The sequence below is a fragment of the Passer domesticus genome, chromosome 5 (assembly GCF_036417665.1).
Source record: "Passer domesticus isolate bPasDom1 chromosome 5, bPasDom1.hap1, whole genome shotgun sequence".
NCBI classification, from domain to species: Eukaryota; Metazoa; Chordata; class Aves; order Passeriformes; family Passeridae; genus Passer; species Passer domesticus.
The window spans coordinates 27,121,572-27,141,518 of NC_087478.1; the positions used below are offsets into that span (position 1 = coordinate 27,121,572).

General features: G+C 41.6%; 1 protein-coding gene across 4 annotated transcripts in view; it reads left to right on the top strand.

Annotated features, from left to right (window-relative positions):
• Positions 1-433: 433 nt before the first annotated feature.
• The window catches only part of PDZRN4 (PDZ domain containing ring finger 4), a 228,905-nt gene continuing 209,391 nt past the window's right edge, over positions 434-19,947 (top strand). The window contains exons 1-3 of one of the 4 annotated variants that reach the window (XM_064422453.1): positions 434-1,148; positions 3,375-3,461; positions 7,187-7,291. In XM_064422453.1, coding sequence (XP_064278523.1) covers positions 540-1,148; positions 3,375-3,461; positions 7,187-7,291 — 801 coding nt within the window. In that variant the 5' untranslated portion in view covers positions 434-539. Of the gene's footprint in view, positions 1,149-1,725; positions 2,071-2,582; positions 2,701-3,374; positions 3,462-7,186; positions 7,292-19,947 lie in introns of those variants that run through there. The other 3 variants (XM_064422456.1, XM_064422454.1, XM_064422455.1) reach the window with 3 other exon arrangements.

The window sequence follows — 19,947 nt, forward strand, 5'->3', positions numbered from 1 at the left end:
CCCTGATGGATATCCCAAAACGGGAGGAAAAGAGAGACTTTTGGAGAGACATGAAACAGGCGTGCTCACACGTGCGCGTTATTTATCAGCACAAGTGTGCATCAGTCAGAGCTTGAGCGATACGCTGTCCCGCAGCCTTTCAACTCCCTCCCTCCGTCCGCGACCGCAGCCCAGCCCCGAGTGTCCCGCCGGGGACACAGCTCTCCCACCGGGACAGTTCCCGCGCGGGGAGGGCGCTGGGCTCGGCCCGAGCGGCAGCCCGTCCCCGCGCCTCGGTCCCTCGCCCCGCCGCGCAGCGAGGATGCCCCGGGAGGGCGGAGGTGGTGCCGGGGCTGGGCGTGGGGCGGTAGCGCCGCGGAGAGGGAGCTAATGCGAGAGGGTGGGGAGAGCCGCCGGGATCTCCGTCTCGGTGCTGCCGCCCGCCTCTCCCGGAGCAGCCCCGCTCCTCCGCCCGCCCCTCGCCGCCGGGAGCGGCTCCAGCGGCGCCGGGGCCAGGCCGGGGTCGCGGCGCCGAAAGTTTGGCGGTGCCCGGCTGCGCCATGGGCTTCGACCCGTCGCGGTTCGCGGGGCCGGTGGCGGCGGAGCTGCAGTGCGGGCTGTGCGGGCGGGTGCTGGAGGAGCCGCTGTCCACTCCGTGCGGGCACGTCTTCTGCGCCGGCTGCCTGCTGCCCTGGGCGGCGCGGCGCCGCCGCTGCCCGCTGCGCTGCCGGCCGCTGGCGGCCGCCGAGCTGCGCCCCGTCCTGCCCCTCCGCAGCCTCGTGCAGAAGCTGGAGGTCAAGTGCGACTACAGCCCGCGGGGCTGCGGCCGCACCGTGCGGCTGCGGGAGCTGCCCGCCCACCTCGCGGCGTGCCGCTACGGGCCGCCCGGCCCCGCCGAGCCGCAGCCCCCGGCCGGGCACCCCTCCGGCCGCTCGCCGGGGCACCGCTGCCTACGAGCGCTGCGGGGCGGCGGCGCCCCGGAGCCGGGTCAGGAGCTGAAGAGGGAGGCCCTGCGCTGGAGCAGGAGGGAGAAGTCGCTGCTGGCGCAGCTGTCGGCGCTGCAGAGCGAGGTGCAGCTGACGGCGCGGCGGTACCAGGCGAAGTTCGGCCAGTACATGAGCCACATCAGCAGCATCGCCCGGGACCTGGCGGGCGGCCAGCCCGGCAAGGTGAGTGCGGCGGCGGGGACGGTGCGCCCCGGTCTGCGCCCCTCCAGCTGTGCTCTCCTCCAGCCGGCTTTTCCCGTGCCCGACTTGTGAACCACCGGCCGAGTGACGGGGCAGGCGGTGGGTGTCCTCGGGGCCGGCAGCAGTCCGGGACCCAGCCCGATCCCTCTGTCCATCCCCCGGGCGGTGAGAGCCGCCCCTGCCCGTCCCTCGCCTCTTTCGGGGAGGTATAGCCGCCGGACCCTGTTGCCAGATGAAGAGTTTTGGTTTTACTGATTTTTTGTAACACCTCCACTGGGGACACGCTTCTTGCCTGTCCCTCTTCAGACGCCCTTCGGCAGCCGAAACCCCGTGCTGCGGTGAGCCCAGCAGTGCTTGGCAGAGGCTGCGACCGAGCGCTTGCTCGGCCGGAGAGGATGGGGAACGGCGGGAGGGGAGATGGCTTCGCTCCTGGGCTGGCAGCTGGCAAACGGGTTCTGGCTCCTCCGACCAGGGTGTCCGCCTCAGACCGCCCCGCCTCACCGGGACCCAGCTGCTCTTGCTGCTCGTTTTGCTCCAGCTGGTACTGGCGGCAGCTCAGGGGCGTGGAGCTGGCTTTCAACTTTTATTTGAGCAGCTGAGAGGTTGTCTTAAAAAACTTGAGTGTAAAATTTTTGTCGACTTTGTAAACGATGGCGAAAGGACGGCAAAGCTTTCGTAGAATGGCATGACAGCCACCGCCGTTGATGAGCAGAGGCCGGAGCAGTGCTGCGCTCTCCCCTCAGATCTGAGAGCATTGCCCAGAGACTGACACGCTCCTTAGGCAAAACAAACCATTCGAGAATTGCGGTGAGCTGGCTTCACTTGCTGTGATGGAACTGGTTGGTTTTTGATTCCTGCCTGGAAGCTCACTGTGTAGGCTCTGGCATTGCTGATTGCAGCCGTGGTGAGAAGTGTTTTAATGCAAAGAATTCTTTCTACCTAAATCTGCGTGGGCTCTTAGGAAGCAAAATCCCAGGTGGAAAAGGTCTGAGCAGTGAAATTCACAGGCGAAGAAGCAATGTAGTGTGCTGGGCATATGCCTGCTGCATGGATAATGGGAAAGGGGACATTGTTCACAGCACACCAGAATGCCTCAGAATACAGGTCTCACAGGTCTTCGTGGCATTGAGTAATTCTGTTTGAAAACTTGACGTTTTTGGGGTTTTTCCTCTGGTTAGCTAGTCCATGGGGTTTAGATTGCCGGACCTGAGAGGTGTGCTCATACACTTTCTCCATCCCTTGGCAGAGGAGATGAGGTCATGCGGAGTGGGCCAGCAGTGACTCCGGGGTGGGGTGTGCGGGGAAAGCGGGGCTGCGGAGGGCGGGGAGGTGTCGGGGCTGTGCTCGGGCTGTGCCCGGGCTACCCGAGGCGCGGCGCCCTCCCCGGTGCCGCCGGCAGGTGCCGCTGTGGGCGCTGCCGCCGCGGGGAGCGGTCGGTGCAGCAAACGCGCGGAATTAAACTAAAATCTGCCGCTCGGGCGTAAAACACGCCACTGGCACAGTTAATACAACGTGGGTTTCAGCGAAATATAAGGTAACTTGCTGTGCTAAAGCCTCCGATTTTTTTAAAATTAATTATTTACCTGGTCCACTGAAGGAAAATATTTTTCTTTTCCTGTTTTTAACTTTTATTCCGTTTATGCTTCTCAGTGTCTGCTTTATACTTCAAGCCTTTTTTCAGAATATAACCCACATTTTTACAAATGTTTTGGATTCTTTCTTTTTGGAGAGAAGAAGTTTGGGCTAAAGAGCTGTTTTCCAGCTTCTCTGTGTTCTCTGAAAGTTGCTTTAAAATGTGTGCGAGTAGGACTTTGGGGTCTGAAAATTATAATGTGTATTTTAATCTGTATGTTTAATGTTTAAAATGTTAACACTCGTAGGGACTTTATGTTTATAGATACTTCCAGACATTTGGAGTGCTGACTTTTTTCAATGGTGCCAAGTATTCCTCACACCCAAAACCTGTCTTTTTTTTTCTGTTCAGCTGAAGATAACTGGAGATAATCAGGTGTTACCTGCTAACTTTTCAGTGAATCACGACTTTTCTTTGTTTTTTTGTTCCAGTGCCAAGTCTTTTCAGCCTAGTTTTCCTTCAAGCCTTGTCTTATATATTCTCCAGCTAAAAATCTTACATGCAATAATGTTTTCATTTAGTACCTTCTTCTTGAGACTGTGTTCTTTAACAATGTTTAATCTCTTGCTTCTTAGGGAGGAGCACGCAAACCGTTAATGATCATGCTACACCGAGAAAATGACACTTTGGGGTTCAACATTATAGGAGGACGACCCAGTCAGGTAATGCAAAAAGTAACTGTAGGTGACTTTTACTGTATACACTGTTAATTAGGAGTAACTTTTGATGACAGTAGGTATGGAATCTATTCTTCAGATAGAACAACTGTTTGTCATCAGGTATATTCGGAGTCATTGTTTGGAGGACATTATCTCATGAGAATTGTATTATTCTCATTTTTTTGGAAGGGTGTTCATAGTGCTTTTGCTTTAAAACTTGAGGCTGGTTTACACTCAGTTCCCACGTGAATAATACGTATTCATGCAAACTGTTCAATGGAAATCTCTAGGACAACTTGTAAAAGTCATTGTTGCAGGATTAAGCCTTTGGAATTTTGTGAAACAGCTTGCCTTTTTTTTTTCCATTTACAAGAGAGAAGAAAAATTTGCTTCTGTAGCTCAGATAGTTTAAGCACATGTCCTGTTCTCACATGCCTACTTTCAGTTTTTCTTTATGAACTGAAATGGTTTTCACCAATGCTGTATCTTAATCTCATCAGTCTAGTTTTAGAAAATTGATTGCAAACCATAGAATATGCATAAGGATCACTAGCCCCCACTTAGAATATACTGATGAATATGCTTGCTTTTTTTCCTTAACTTCATCTTTCCAAAAGCATTAATTAGGATGGTCATTGCATATGAAGGGTAAAAGAAACCTGTTAAACTGGAAAATTAATAGTTGATTAAAAAGGGTTGATAATAATTACGTACTGATCAGGTTCTTGTTAAGAGGAGAATTGTAGCCTCCTAGTGTTGTTGAGGAGGGGAGTAGGACCCTGTATATTAGTTTGGCAATCTTTTGCTCTAAAGCTATATTTAGTGGTGCCAAAGAGTCTGTTCCCATCAGTCCACTGTCTGTGCTGCAGTTACTGTTCCCTGTGGGTAAATATCAAGACCAGCAGTTATCAGATGTTCGGGCTGTAAGTCCAAAGCAAGAGTTTCTTAGATTTTTCTTGTGGAAGGATGAGACAACAGGTGGCTACAAGTTAAAACACACATGTTATGTTCATATTTGAGTATAGCAGTAACAAAATTCAGACAATCTTTAGTTTGGATCGCATTGTGATGTCTCTTATTTACATCTGTAGGAGAACTGCAGGGAAAAGGGAGCATGTGTTCAGTTTTCTTGGGATGGCAGCTGAGCTTCCTCAAAGGACTTAGATGCTGACAGTGCATACTGCAACAGTGATGTGTATGACAAACTGTCAGACTTTCTGACCTAATGTTTTGTAATTTTAAGGAGTAAATGATAAATATATGAAGGTCTATAGCACTGTGTGTTGAGAGCACTGCCAAATGGAGAAAGGGAGATTAATTTCTATTAAGACTCATATTTGGAGACAAATTGGTGAGGTCGTGAGGCAGGGATGGATCTCGGGTGGTTTTGAGTCTTTGAAGTTCAATTTGGAAATTTCTTTGTGTTTTGTTCTTATTTTGACAAATGTGACTGCACAGGCTTTTGATTGCCATTTCCCAGGAATCAGTGTGAGACTCAGTGTATCTGGAGCTGAGGAGAGAACAGGGAAAAGTGCTTGAGTTGACTCAAATAATGAAAACACAAAGTTCTGCTGGAAAGCTGGAAAGTGGAACATGAATTGTTAAAAAGACAAAAAGAGTTCATGAAGATGCTCTGTACATTCAGGCTGTCCAGGGGAAAAGTGCCCTTGGTTGAAACATTGGCTCTTGCAGCAGAAGAGCCGAACAGTGATGTCTCTATATTCACCATGTACTTTGGGATGTGTTGTTCATCACATTATTGGTGTTTTATAAGTGCAATGCAGATTTTTTACACTGGAAAGCAGGTGACTTGGGTAATGCACATACATAATTTCTGTTGGCTGTGCTTATTTTCAGTCCATAATAGGCATCCCCACTGTTTACCTTCCATCTGAAGGAAGGAGGCAAGGAAAGAAACAGCTCATCATAGGATCATCTTTTATTTTGTCAGAAAGGAGCTTGTTCTCATGACTGTGTTTCTGAGAGGTGATTCATTATTCTGAGGGAGCAAGGCTACTTTGATGAGCCCCAGCTCTGTCTGGCTGGGAGGACTGTTTCCCCTGAGGATACCACATCAAAGCCAGGCTGGAGGGAGGTGTGCTGCAGGCACCGTTGCTGCACAGCCCCTGGGCTGTGTGACATGCTGGAGCTCAGTGTGCCTTGTGCCATGTTTTCCTGTCAGGAGTGGTGGGTACCAGCACATGCAGCTGATGGATACCACAAGCCAGACTAAAATATCCTTTTTTAATAGGTCATACATTGCTTTTGAAAAAGCCAATGAAATTTCTGATGGAAAGAAATACAGTTTTATGTGGGTGAAGGTGTTATAATCTAGCTTTTTGTTTTCTCAGGTTGAAACCAAACCATGTCTCTCTTGTATTTTCACTAATGGCCATTATGCTTCTTTTATCAGTTTCATTTCTCACTGTTTAGATGGGAAGTCAGTGGAAATCCATTTGTTCATAATTTCAAAATATTGCTAGAACTGTTAGTGTGTTTCCCTTTTGCTACTTTCCTGACATGTATAAGTCTCTGTGAAAAAGGGAGAAGAAAAGGAATTCATGAAAACATAATTATTATACAAATAAACAAATATTTATTGACCTTAAATCTACCTGGGTCAAGTCTCCGTAGGAATGTTGCCACATTGTGTAAAGTATGTTTTACATATGTCTTCACAGTTTTCTTAATAGAAAAAGTTCGAAAGCATTTTCCCCATGAGTGTATAGGAACTATACTAGAAACCTTTGCACATATGAACTGTGCTGTTGGTCAGGGATTCACCAGTCATAGAAGGAAAATAAACATCATATAAACTACAATCCAAAACATAAATCAGCTGGAAAAAGATTCCTTTAGTTATTGCTAGCTAGGCTATTATTTGTATAAACACTTAAAACCCTGTAAGTAGGCAGTGTCTGCTTGACATAATTTCTTTATTAATAATTATTTAAAACTACTTTTAATTATCATGTGATGAAATAAAGTAATTCCATCATGTACAACATCAGTTATATTGTTGCAGCTGTGGTAGATGACTTGTCTGTTTCAAATTTGACCTTCTGTGAGTTGTACTTAGTGTTGCATAGAGATCAGCTGGAGATGGATTCTCTTTTTGTCCACAGCTCATCTGTATGGATTTCATACTTGAACAAGTTTTCAATCTCCCACATGAATAGGATTTATGAGGTTAACCAGTTCCAACCAAATCCTCTCGCTGTTACGTGCCAGCTATCTCATGCCACTTTGTTCCTTGGAGCTTTATTTTCAAATGCAGTAAGGCAGTTTGCAGGCAGCAGTACTGCAGGAGCCCTTTTCCTTCTGAGACAAACACTTGTGCATCCATTTTCATAAGGGTCTTCCACTGTGCATTTATGTGCTAGTCACTGGAGTCACTGGCTGCTGTGAAGTCTGAAGTCTTTGCTCCACATATTTCAGCTGGGATCAGATTACTGTTGCACACTGTGTCTCATTTAGACTAAAATAACCGGAAGTAAATGGATAATCTTATAAAAATTGCTGGAATAATTCATTAATTCTGTCGTTTTGATTAATAGCTACTTTGTGTTAAGCAAGTTTAAAAAATCTCAAGGAGCTTAATTCTTAGCTAGAAAAATGAGCTGCATATTTCAGGTGGATTTACATTTTTCATTGCTGCTGATTTTAGTACTGTCTCAGTTTTGGTACTAATGTGGCCCTTTTTGCAATTTCCCTATTACCTGGTACAGAACAATCAAGAGGAATCTGCTGAGGGAATTTATGTGTCAAAGATTTTGGAAAATGGACCTGCAGACAAAGCAGAAGGCCTGCAAATTCATGACAAGATTATTGAGGTAAGAAACAATCCCACACCAATGGATTAGTCTGTCATCAGATTAATAAAGGATTTGATGTTTGTAAGTAGGTTGTAATTTTCCTCTTTTGCTGTGTCTGAACATGATTCTTGATCTCGAACTGCTTGAACATTTCTTAGAATTAAAGACACAAGATGGATTTTTTCAACAAGTAATAAATTTGCTGGTATTGGGATTAAGCTGATCTAGGTGAAGCAAAGTTGTCAACATTTAAATAGCAAGCAGTAGAATAATTTTGTGTTTCTTTTCATTAAGTTGAAAAAGAAGACAAATGAGTAACTGAAAATTCACAGGTTTAGTGAAACTGATTTTGTCCTATGTAGGGACTATTACTTTCATGACTCTGGGACAAGACAGAGATGATGTCTTGGTAAACACCACTGTGAAACCTCTTAAGCAATTAGAGGAAAATATTTCCTGCTGTATGATCAGGAGATAATCTGTTGTTCTCACCTGGATCACTACAGCACTTTCATGGTGATGTAATGTGCTAGCATAGAATTTTCAGTTTGCTCCTGCATTGTATGCAGTTTTTCTCATAAAATAACTACAAATAATAAAAGAAATCAGTAAGTCAGTTGGAAGAATAGGTTGATGTCTAGCCTGCACGTGTACCTGTAATTAGCCCTGTAAGACATCTGAGAGGAGCAGTTCCCAAGGGTGACTGAAATAGGCTCCTTAGGGTGCTGCCAAGGCGGAATTTCCCATCGCTGCTCTGACAGAACTCGCAGTGACAGCACGTACTGCTGGCTGCTGGGTTTGTTTAGGCCACGTCACTCCAGCTTTGCAAGTTCAGGGGAGGCTTAGAAGCATGGTGTGAGCTTGCCAGGGGGATGGGTGTTTGAACAAAGACACATGAAATAAGTGGATTTGAAGACAAATGCAGAATTCTGCTGCTGGTTCCTTGTGTTCTATCCCTGCTAAGGACTAAAAGCATAAGCTAAGAGTGTTTGAATGCTGGCATTGCTTTTAATGTTGGGAGCCTAGAGCAGTGTGTGAAATCGAATGTATTTTCTTTTTCAACAAGGCTTATGCTCTTAGCTGGCAGATAGATACATCTCTAGGAGACACCAAGTGGGCTGAGCAGAACTGAACTTGCAAGGTACCTCTTATTTCCCTGAGGTATACAAAAGCTTTCAGATCCAATTTTCCAATTTTTGTGGTTTTTTGGGAACAGCAGCCTTATGCTGTAAAGATCTATTTTCTTCTGACATTACTATTTCACTTACACATTGTGTTTTGGGTTTTTCTTTACAGACCAACCAGCTATGTAGTTTCATGCATTTGCTTAACACTTCCTGCTTTAATTTAATGTGCTTTTATAGGGCCTTGTTTTTTAAAGACAAAATGAAGTGGTTTTGGAAGAAGGAAGAATAAAGTCACAAACCAGCATTTATTATATGTGATGTCAAATCTTAAAATGTTGCCATAATTGATGCTTGATTTTTACTTGTTGAAAAATTCTGGCTGCATAAAATCATACTGAAACAGATTTCAGTTCTATGTGATATTATAGGTCCAATCTAGCATATGTACTCCTACAGCTCTGAATGGAGCACCATATTAATATACAACAGCTTTGTATATAACTTTTGTATTCAGTCAAGCCTTCAAAAATATTTTGGGTTAGGCCAAAATTTCTAGTATATGTTTCAGTGTTTCAAAATTTGTTAGACCAAAATAAAAAAGCAGAGGAGAAAAGAAGTAATTATTCCTCCATTGTAAATACAGGAAACAGCTGGAGTCAGAACATTGAATTTTTCATTGCCCATGCGTAGCTACCAATGTCTTCTTGCAGTGGGATGCCCTGCCAGCTCTGATGTGGTTTGTTGTGAAAGATCATTCCAAAAACTTTTGCTGTGAGGAAATAATCAGGCTGGTGTAACTATTTCAAAAATGTTGGCAGGTATATGGAATAAGAGTTTTGGTGAGAAGTTGATAGGAAGTGGGACTTCTTATTGTTTGTTTTTCCCTTTTTTTGGTGATCTGATCTAATGGGTGATATTTTATGGGGCCATTCTTCAATAATCAAGAGCAGAAGGAGCTGATGTTATTTGAAGAGCCTTTGATAGCTTAAATCATTTGTTTGGCAATGGGATGCCTGGGGTGCTTCTAGCAATGTGTATCTAATAGGATAACGGACAGAAGTATCCCCTTAAATCAGAAAATCTGTTCTCTAGGCATATTGCTAAATAAAGAAGGTAATTTGTTTCAGTGGTTTATCACATGTTTAACAAAAATTAACTGCACATGGTTGACTGTGGTGAGTTATGCACATTTCAGATGACCATCTTGTGGGCAACCTAGTGCAGCAAATGGATTTCACAGTCCTGTGGCACTGGAAGATGGAACTGAGAGCCAAGGCTGGTAGAAATAAGTAGTGTTGCCTTTTATTTTATATATATCATTATCTATGCAGCAACACTGCCAAATAATTAAGGTATTTGAAAGAATGCCAAGAGAAGGAATCAGATTTCTTTCTTGAGGTATTTATTCTAAGTGTAAAAGTGCCACACAAATGACTGGAGTTGCTGGAAGTTTTTGAGGTCCATAGGCCCAGGCCATAGACCCTCTGACACTTTCATTTGAAGAAGTTTGGTGTTTATTTGGGCTTTACCCTCAGGGGAGCATAGGGAGCATTTTGTGCATGAGGACCTGAAAGGTGAAACAGATGCTTGTGTGCTGGCACCGTGGTGGTGCTTGAGAGTGGACAGGGCGACAGCCCCAGATCCCCTGTGTCAAGGGGGACGGTCACAGGACCCTTGCTGGTCGTTTTCACTGTTCTGCTGCAGAGCAGGTTTCAGGCACAGCATTACCCTCTTTATTAAAGGTTAACCCCTCTGTGAAAAAAATTACTTGTTTATGCAGTATAAAACTGACCTGGGACAAGCAACGCTTTTATATATGTATATGTATGTGTGTATATATATATTTCCAAGAATCCTATTATGAGCTACAAATGACCATTATTTATTCATCAAGAATAAACCATAATGAATTACTTCTGTGTAGCAGATTACTGCAGATGTCATGGTCTTCTTTCAGAAGCTTATATCCAAAAATCTAGCTCCCTAAAATTGACACTGCATCATGTTTTCAAGGACTACAACTGTTCCCATCTGTAAAATGCATCTCATAAAACTAGATGCAGCACTGATATCTGTGACTCCCAACATGAAACCCTTGGATATGAGCAGTGGTATAAAGCCACCCAAGCTCTAGCTTTTGGATCTCTGCCTTCTTCCTTTCCACCCTGCCTCTGAATACTGTCAAGAGGACACAAGCAGCAGGCAGTGCATAGGGCTATTTATTAGTCTGTGCTAGTTCAAAGAATTCTGTTTGCTTCTAGGAGAAAATTATATTATTAAAGTATGTTTAGAATGGTTCTCATTCATACAGCTCAGCATAATTTTACCTCCCCTTTACTACATGCTAATCATTCCAACACAGTAAATTCATTGCTCATCTCTGTTCATGCTTGATTACCTCCTCAAGGCAGCATAAAACAGCTATGATCCTTGGCAATGTTACTGATACACACAAGAGTTTCACCTGCTGCTTTTTTTATCCGTTCTTACAGTTCTGAGCAGTTTTGTGATCTGCAAGCAGCTCTTTCCATAGGAGAAAACTTGTACATCAATTTGCAGACAGTTCAGCTTCACATAAATGTGGCACCACATTGGCCAGATCTCCAAACATGATACTTAATGCCTAGTTACCAAGCTAGTCAGTACTAGTTCTTGGAGGTTTTTTTTGTTTGTATAATATTAATTTTACAGATATTGGTATGTGATGTCCTCTGTTTTTAAGACCAGCTTTAGAATTAAAAAAAAGCTATTTTTTTTTCTCACATAGTCTTCCATTCTGTAAGTCACAGTGTCTTGCAGAATACTGTTTAATCACTCCAATGTTATATAGAAAATATATGACCAGGACAGAATTTGCAATCCAGGTAGAATTTCTGATGGTTTTGTTGTTGTTGTTTGGGGTTTTTTTCCTTAAAAATAACATTTTTTTTCATCAGTTTGAGGAGAAGGGGCAATTAACATTGATCCTTTTTATTTAACATTGCTTCTTGTTAATTAACATTGCCAAAGTAGGTTCGCCATATAACAAATATAACAGCAATGAAAAACTTTGTATGCAAATAAAAAGGGCTAGGTTGAAGTCTAAAATATTCACATGTAGAACTGTAAGCACATCATCAGCTGAAAAGTTCAAGTGTTTTTCTGTTCCTTGCTCAGCAAGGAAAAGACTTCTGTTCTTCAGCTCTCAAATGGAATGAGAATATTGGTCCTTCTGCATTTTAGTCAGTTGATTCTCATGAATTAAGCAGGCATGATGGAGAAGAAGGGAAAGGAAAGCATTTTTAGTCTTGGATCTTTAAGTCTGAAAAATAAGACAGATGCATTTATGTATCATGACTGTGTATTTTGTGCATGCAGCCTGAGCTCCCTAAGTGGGTGATAAATAAGGCTTCATCCTGTATTCCATGTTTCCCTTTGTTCTTTCCAGTTTTTTGGAGAGCATTCACACAATGGCTTTGAAGCATATGTCAGCAAAGCCAGTTTCAATAAAGATGAAGTCTTAAGGCTTATCCTGGCAGAAGTAACTTACATCTGCTAAGTGCCTACACAGAGACTTTTTAAACTATTGCCAGAGTGCTGACTGTGCTGTGTGTCAGTCTTGTGATGTTTTATCTTCTGCATGTTTCTGTCATTACACTCACTATGTTGCTCAAGCAAAATCTTTGATACTAGTCATGTTTATTTGTCTAAGAATCTCCAGTGTCAGATTATGTCTGTAGAAGTAAAGTAGTGAGTCTTAAAATGTCTTGCTGGGATCAGAGCCAGAAGATTTGGGATGACTTTGAAACAAAGCTGCACAAGATGTGGCCAGTAAAATCTGTGTGATAGCTAAGAAAATATAATAACTAATTTTAGTGATGTAGCTTTCAGTGCATCAAAATATGCCTTAGCTATATTAATTTCTCTTAAATCTGTAACAAATTAATAACATAATGTTGCAGGTAGCCAGGTTTGGCACCTGCAATCAGTAGATAAGTCCTAATTAGCATGAAAGATCCCTGGCTTAATAAATTAGTGAAACCACAGGCTTACAAATGTCTGTAGAATCTTTTCACCTCTCCCTCACCTGTTGAGATACAGGTTTTTGGACACCTGTAATCTTTCATCTGTCTGAGTAAATTTTTTAAGTTGGGTGTGACTTGGTCTGCATAACTTCAATTTAATTGGAGCTACTGCCCCCACTGGCTTTTTCACTTAACAGAAAGCCTTAGAATGCTTCTCCAAAAAGCAAGAGATCCTGGTTGTGGTCTCTGCCTGAAAAGGATTTAATTTGCCTCTCTGGGTAATTGCCCTTGTTACTAAGGCAGAGGCTCTCCTGTGTTGGACCAGCATCCACACATCCTGCTCAAACAGAGCTAGGTGCCAGCAGGTGTATAGAGAGTCACGATTATCCCATGGTGATCTGGTGTGACACTAGTTCCAGGAAGCTGTATCTGGAATACTGGTCCTGCCCTTTTCCAGGTAAGTGCTTGTGACAATACACAAGAATTTCTCTCTTTCCACAGTCTTGTGTCTTACGTGACCCTTTGTTTAATGAGACTTGCATTTCCAACTTCATAGTGCCTTGACTTTGGGAGATAGCAAATGCTGTTAACCAGGAAATCCTCTAGCTAGGACGCTTTTTAAAATGTGAAAGATGGGGTTCCCTGATTCAATAAATACCAACACATAGGGTTTTCCTTCTCTGTGTAACACTCAAGCTGCAAGTGTTACCTGGAAGGTGGTTACTGCTGCTGGTGCCCACTGTCAAAAGGCCATGAGGGTGGATCTCTTGTATGTGGAGGAACTTGCTGTACAAGGTGCTGTCTCTTCTGAAGTTGACTGTGATTATCCTAGAATGCCTGAATTTTGTCATTCATTGCCTCAGTTCACAGATCAGTAGTCTACATTTCACTGCACTTGATACAGGTCTTTAGAGGTGCCTGCATTCCTCTCTATTCACTGAAATGCAAATATTATGTTTAGAGAAACAGGTTATGTGCCTTCCAAAAAGCACTTCAGATTCTAGAAATTCACTGTCCATGTTTTAGAAAGAAAAATGAGACTTTTGTTTTTCTGTGGCATAAAGTATCTTGTTGTTTTTTTTTTTTTTTTTTTTTTTTTGTGAAGTATATTATTCTTACTAAGATTTCACAAAATGCTTTCTGTCCTAAAGAACAGGAAGAAATAAAAGAAAATTGTATTTGAGAAGTGGTGAAATTTGTGCAATAGAGTAAATAGTGAATGGCAAGATTTTATGGACAGAAATTCACTATTTGATGTCTTAGTTGACTGAATGAAGTCTTACATCCATAAAGAGACAAAATATTATTTGATACTTTTTTGAAAGTTATGTAGCACAGCATCATGAAAAAATTCTGCAATGCCTTGTTTTCTAAGAGGTGGGTACATAAAAACTGAGAACTTGCTGTGGATGGAGCTGTGGAGGGGCCCAAGCCTCTAGGAGTGTTTTCCATCTGTATTTGCTTGGTTTTGTACTCACAGAGAAGCCAGACACATGTGCAAGTATAGTGCTGTGTTGTTTTTGTGAAAATATGTATGCTCACAGTGCTTTTATCTAAATAATGAGGGAAATGCCAAACATAGCTGGAATATCACCATCAGATGAACTCTCCAACTAGTTTATTTGCAGAGTTGGTGTATTTGACAGATAAGGCAGTGTCATCCTTTTCAGGAAGTCTCTTCAGATTGTGAGTCATGGATCTTGGTTGGCAAGATGCTCCCAGTAAGCAAAGAAAATCGATGCTGTGGTAGCTGGAATGGCACGAGGCAGATGGGGCAGAAGTAACAGTGTGAGAGTATTTCTGAAATGTGACCCAGCATGAAAGAAGTCAAGAGAATATGTGAAGTGGAAGTGGTGAAAATCATCTTCTACCCTGTTTTTTTATGCTACTTCTACCATGCTGGGTGTTTGTTTAGGCAACTTAGGCATGATGAAAGAGGCTTGAGAGTCTTGCACGCACATGAATGTGCATAACCCCAGCTCTCCCACTAAATATTTCTGCTTTGCCATGACTGTAGGGGATCTGTACTAAAGATGGATCACTGTAGGAGCAGAAGAGAAAGAGTGAAGTAGAATGTGAAAGAAAAAGGGAAAATGGGAAACTTTACAATTGAAGAGTACAAAGCACCAACCTCAAGTTTCCACAGAAGTACTTTCTAGTTCTTGCTCATAAGCAGGAAGCGTGGAAGTAATGGCGGGCATGGAGGAATATGGGCCACTGAATTGTCAAATTAGATAATCTATACATATTGTTATGAACTGTGATAGGTAAATAAGGGGGAACAGTACTGGAGCAGAGCTATGATAGCTGTACTGGGTCTGCAGAGTTAGGCAGTTGCTAAATTGGTGCTGTTAGGTAGGAAGGATTTTGTTTAACCTGTGGAAGAGCTGAGTAATGTAGGAACCTGCAAGATCCCATGAATGATGTTGCTACCATGGGCACAGATGCCTCGGCATCATGTGAAGGTCTGGTCGCACCCATCTCCTTCAGAAAGTGTCTGATCTCACCCCTGAGGTATAATGTGTCAGAAATTTGGCAAGTTGAAGCTTAGCATCTTCCTAGATGCCCTGTTTGAGCTTGACTTTGCTGCATGTCATCTTTCTCTTCCTTTCCATGAGTATTTTTGGGGTTTTTAATGCTTTAAGGTAAACCTTGCAAAACAACAAGCATCCTTCTGTCTTGCCCAGCAACCTGAGCAGTGCAGTTTTGTATGTAGCTAAGGTAGTAGGTTTAGAGGAAATTTTTGTTTGTCTGAGGTGTTCATTAAACACTTTCAGGAATGCATTAAACAACTTGTCTAACAGCTGTCAAATGATGTTGCTTTCATCCCCTTCCCAGGAAGAGAAGGGCATATGTAGGGGAGTGTTTTGTTTAGGAATTTTCCAAATAATTGTATACACATATATTTACATGTCAGTGTCTATTTATGTTAGAGAAGACAAGATCATAGAAATGTATCTTTATTGCTGAAGGTGCAAGGTTTTGTGTGAAAACCCTTCTCTTGGATCTTTGCTCTGGGAATGATCTTGGGCAGCCCTGTTCTTTCTCATCCATTGATAAGCCAAATCTCTGTAACAACTGGGCTGTACGTTGTGTACCATTGCCTTGGTCTTGGTCCAAGTCTGTCTTAGAGATATGGTGAACTTGATGGTTGCTGTGGAGCTAGGTACCCTAACCTGGAGAACTATGGAAATCTGAGAGCAGGAAAGGCATTCTCCAATGACTTTCCTTAGCCTTGTCAACTACATAGAGAGCAGAAAAGGTCAGAAGCTTCAGAGAGGACTTTAGGATGTATCAGGGAGATTTAACACTTTGAGGCTCATGTGATCAAGATGAATGGGAATAATTGATGGCAAGCCCAGCTATGGAAAGCTCTGATGAAGTCTGAGACCATGCTGAGTTTCCTGCTTGGAGCTGAAGGATGTGCGAGGAAGCCGTGTCTCTCACAGCACATGCTGCTGGCACCCCAGAAGCTCTTGGCATTTTCAGAAAGTGAAAAGAGCCTTCTTCTGCCTTTCATGAAGCTTTCTCTTTATTGTGGTTGAGACAACTTCACAGTTAGAGGAGTTGACAGCTTACATGTGTTGCGCGAATGCAGAATCTTCTTAAGTCACTGAACTGATTGTTGCAATCCCAAGGATATGTGCTCCAAGGGCTTTGATCTCTTCTTTTCCTTAATCAGCTAGTTACATTTTTAAGGAGTAGGTAATCACTGTTGTCTGTAATTGGAGGTTGAGTGAAAAAAGCCTTTAGTGTATGCCAGTGCTGAAATGCTCTAAATGAAGTAATTATTCAAGGCTTCACATAAAAAATTAATGATCCACTTTTTAAGAAGCTGTGAAATACAGCAGTGTGTTGAATGGGAGTATGCTCCTCCTTAGAACTTTTGACTAGGAGTAGTAAGAAGCAAGTACAGCACTGTGCTTTCTAAATGCTTTGAAAATAGAAGTGGTAATGTTAAAAAATATATTTATTTGGTAACTTCTCCGCAAAATTAAAAATTCTGCAGCATTTAAAACCATACTGTTATGGGAAAACTACTTTTCTGATTGGCAAGAGCAGATGTGGTCACTTCAAACCACCAACAAAGACTATACTTAGTAAAATCAAATATACTAAGCAAAGTTCATTTGTTACTAATACACAGATGTTTTGGTAAATATATGTCTTGTTTGGAATTGCAAATGTAATGTAATTTTACAGCTTTGTATGTAGACCCAACTTGATTGAATCACAGCTGCTGCAGGAAAGGGGTGCAGAATGACTCAACACCATTTCTTAATTCAAATGATTCTGGAAGGCATTTTCTTTATGAAATATTGTTGACAAAATAAGTCATGGCTGCTATGTTTATTTACATAGAAAGTTTATGCATGTTATTTACAGGATATGTTTTTATATATTTTTTTCTTTGAGGAAAATATTTGTCTTTCAAGTAGCAAGACTAGGAAATGGAGAGGGAATGGGAGAAATGACAGGAAAAAAAATTCAGAACTGTTGACATCCTGCTGATTTCTACTTAGTTTTTAAGTATGGAAACTTTATTTGAAAGTCACTGTATTCCAAACACTTGTTAAATGGTTTAAAAACTTTAAAATTGGATGACTTCTGATTCTTTGTGTCTAGAAGAGGCCACCTAATGTGGGAGAAGTTCTGAAATGGGTGGCCAGAGAATATGAGGTTTTTCCCCTTTTTCTGTCTTTCCCTCCCTGTTTGGAGCATCCAACATTTGAGAGACCCAGAGACTCAGGGCTTGCTCATCTGTTTCTAAGTACAGTCTCTCAATCTTGCATTTGTTTCTTTAACCACGCTGATCAAGAGGGTAAATATCTGAAGTCCTTCCAGCAGCTTGTGGGAAGGCATGCTATTTTAAATGGAAGGGATTTGCTGTCTTGAGTGAACTAAAACATCTGGATCCCTACACTTCTCTGTTACAATCTGATTGATTTAGGCTAGTCTTTGGCACATGGCAAACATGGAGCCATATGGTCTTCATGTCAGCAAGATTTTTGAGCACATACCTCTGCCTGGCCCCCAGCTTTCTCTGGTAGCTGCTACTGTGACCTAAAAGATAAATGTTCCAGGAGCTTTCAGGCTGTTGTGCCCTTCTTGAGCAGATTAGCTGCATTTTTTTGAGGTGTACAGTGGCCAGCATTTGAACTAGAAAGCTGAATCCTTTACTTCCCCTGCAGTGCTCAGAGCCCTGATCCAAATCAGATGCCTTGTGCTAGTGCCAGATGTGTAGCAGCACTTTCTACCTTACACTTTAAGTCTATAACTTACACTTCTAACTTGCACTTACATTGCTTGTTTTTTTTTTTTAAATTTCTCCATAAAATCTCTAAGTGCTTGGCATAACTGGTTTTTAGTATGCTCTAACTGTGTGATTATATGGAAAACTGACTGTTTTGAGAATTTTTTAATAGAAATTTACTTTCTAGTAACCAAGAGAATGGTGTTAAAGCCATTATGCTCTTTCTAGAACACCTTTTATTATTTTTTTCTTTGAGTGGTAGACAGAATAAGTATAGTATTTTTCAAAAATACATGGGTTCTTCTGTGTTTCCAAATACTCAAAACACCTTATTATTTTTTAACAAGTATTTTTTAATAATTTCTCCATTTTTCATTTTTATTTAAAAATGGAGCAGGGAGAGTGAGTACTAGGAAGAATATTTCTATTTTTTTCAATTTAGAAAAAACTCTAAGAAGGAAAAATCGTTCATGTAATTATTTTTTTAAAGAACTCTTATTACTGCTAGAATTTCTCATTAAATAAATGTAGACTACTGTTTCCAGCCTTCTTTTCTAAGTCACTTTACTACTATGCCCTTGTACTCAGAGTGTTGGGTTTTAATATATTTTTTGTTTCCTCCTTGCTGTGAGGTAATGGAAATCTAAAGGATCACTATTCATCACTGAGCCCAGAGATTGAATTGTCTAATTAGCACTAACCATGGACAATATTTTAAAGATTAAAGAACACAATGGCATTTCAGAATCCTTTTCAGTGAGTGAACTGTTCAGACAGTGCTGTTAATACCCTAGCAGAGCTACTTAAAAACAAAGTTTTCATCCAATTCCTTGAACTCATCTTATGTTGGTCAGAGCCCTGCAGTCCATTACAGCCATTCTGCTAAGGCATTGCCAAGTGTTTCAGGGAGTTTTAGTAGAAAATGAAGAACTGTATGGGTACATTATTGACTTCTTGCATTGCATTTGTCTCTCTCTTTTTATGTACTTTAAAACAAAAAAAAATAACCACTCCTACTTTCTTAATCAGAGTTGCTACTTAGTGTATAAATACCCTGTCCTCTCAAAGAACTTGTCTATTCAGCTTTAAGCCATTAAAGATCTGTTCTGACAGGAAAAGCCTGAACTCCAAAATCTAGTTGCTAAGTTTTTCCTTTGATTCATCCACTTAAGAATGAAATGAAATTTAAGAGACTAATGGACTGGATAGAGAAATGTGTAGTAGACTACTACAAAACAGTGGAGTCCAATTATAAATTTCAAGCACCATCACTGGTGCTGCTTTTTTCAATTTTAAATTAGTTGAGCTTTCCCTGAATTAATGTATTGTGCATTTTACCACTAAATGATTGGCCAAACCATGATGAATCCATGTTACTAAGTAGGAGAACAATTTTAAGTGATGTTCACCAGCCTGTGTCAAGCTATCTGCCTGATGTTTACTTGTTTGAGTGCTGATTATGTGTTCAAAGTGCTGCAAAAAGCCCAACAAACAAATTAGAACCTAGAGCATACAGGACGCTTAAGTTGAGATTCATACTGCCTATGGATAAATATCTCAACATTGTCTCATTCTCCAAGTATTGAAAATGAGTTAGACACACATTTGTTAGCAAAGGTGATTAGTTCAACCTGAAATATTTCACTTAGTGATGTCTGAGTTAGGATGAGATTCAGCTGAAGCAAGTGTTAGTGATACATCTTAAACTCTGGAATTTTCACATGAACCAACATATTTTTAGTGTTTTTTATTGCTTTTGAGGTTAGATTGTTGGAATAACACTCTTTGTACAGAGGTCTTCACTATTTAAAGTCAGAACAAACCTTACTGAATCTTGTGGCATTCCCGAATGAATAAAATTGAAGAAGAAATAATATAATTTGGTTTATTCTTCTTTGTATATTATGTCTCACATGGTTCTGATATTCCATTCTTCTGGAATTATATAATTCACTAATTAAATGGAGCTCATAAAATGTAAATGCCAACATAAGTACAAAGAGAGAAATTCAGGTGTAAAACTGGACTTGGAATCTACCTCCTGTGCTGTGGTACTCCTGTTTGAGGCGGCCTGCTCCAACTCAATAGTCCTAATGTAAGTTTTCTCAATGTTACATTTTTTATTAAACTAACCAAGCAAAATAGGCATACAGCAAGGTCAAGCTTTATTCCATGTTTCAGATATTTCCACTGCTAAATTTTGAACGTTGTTACTCAAAGTCTGGCAGGAATTAGCATGAAAAAGGATGCAACTTGAAATGCTCCAGTTAAACCCTCCCTATTTGGGAC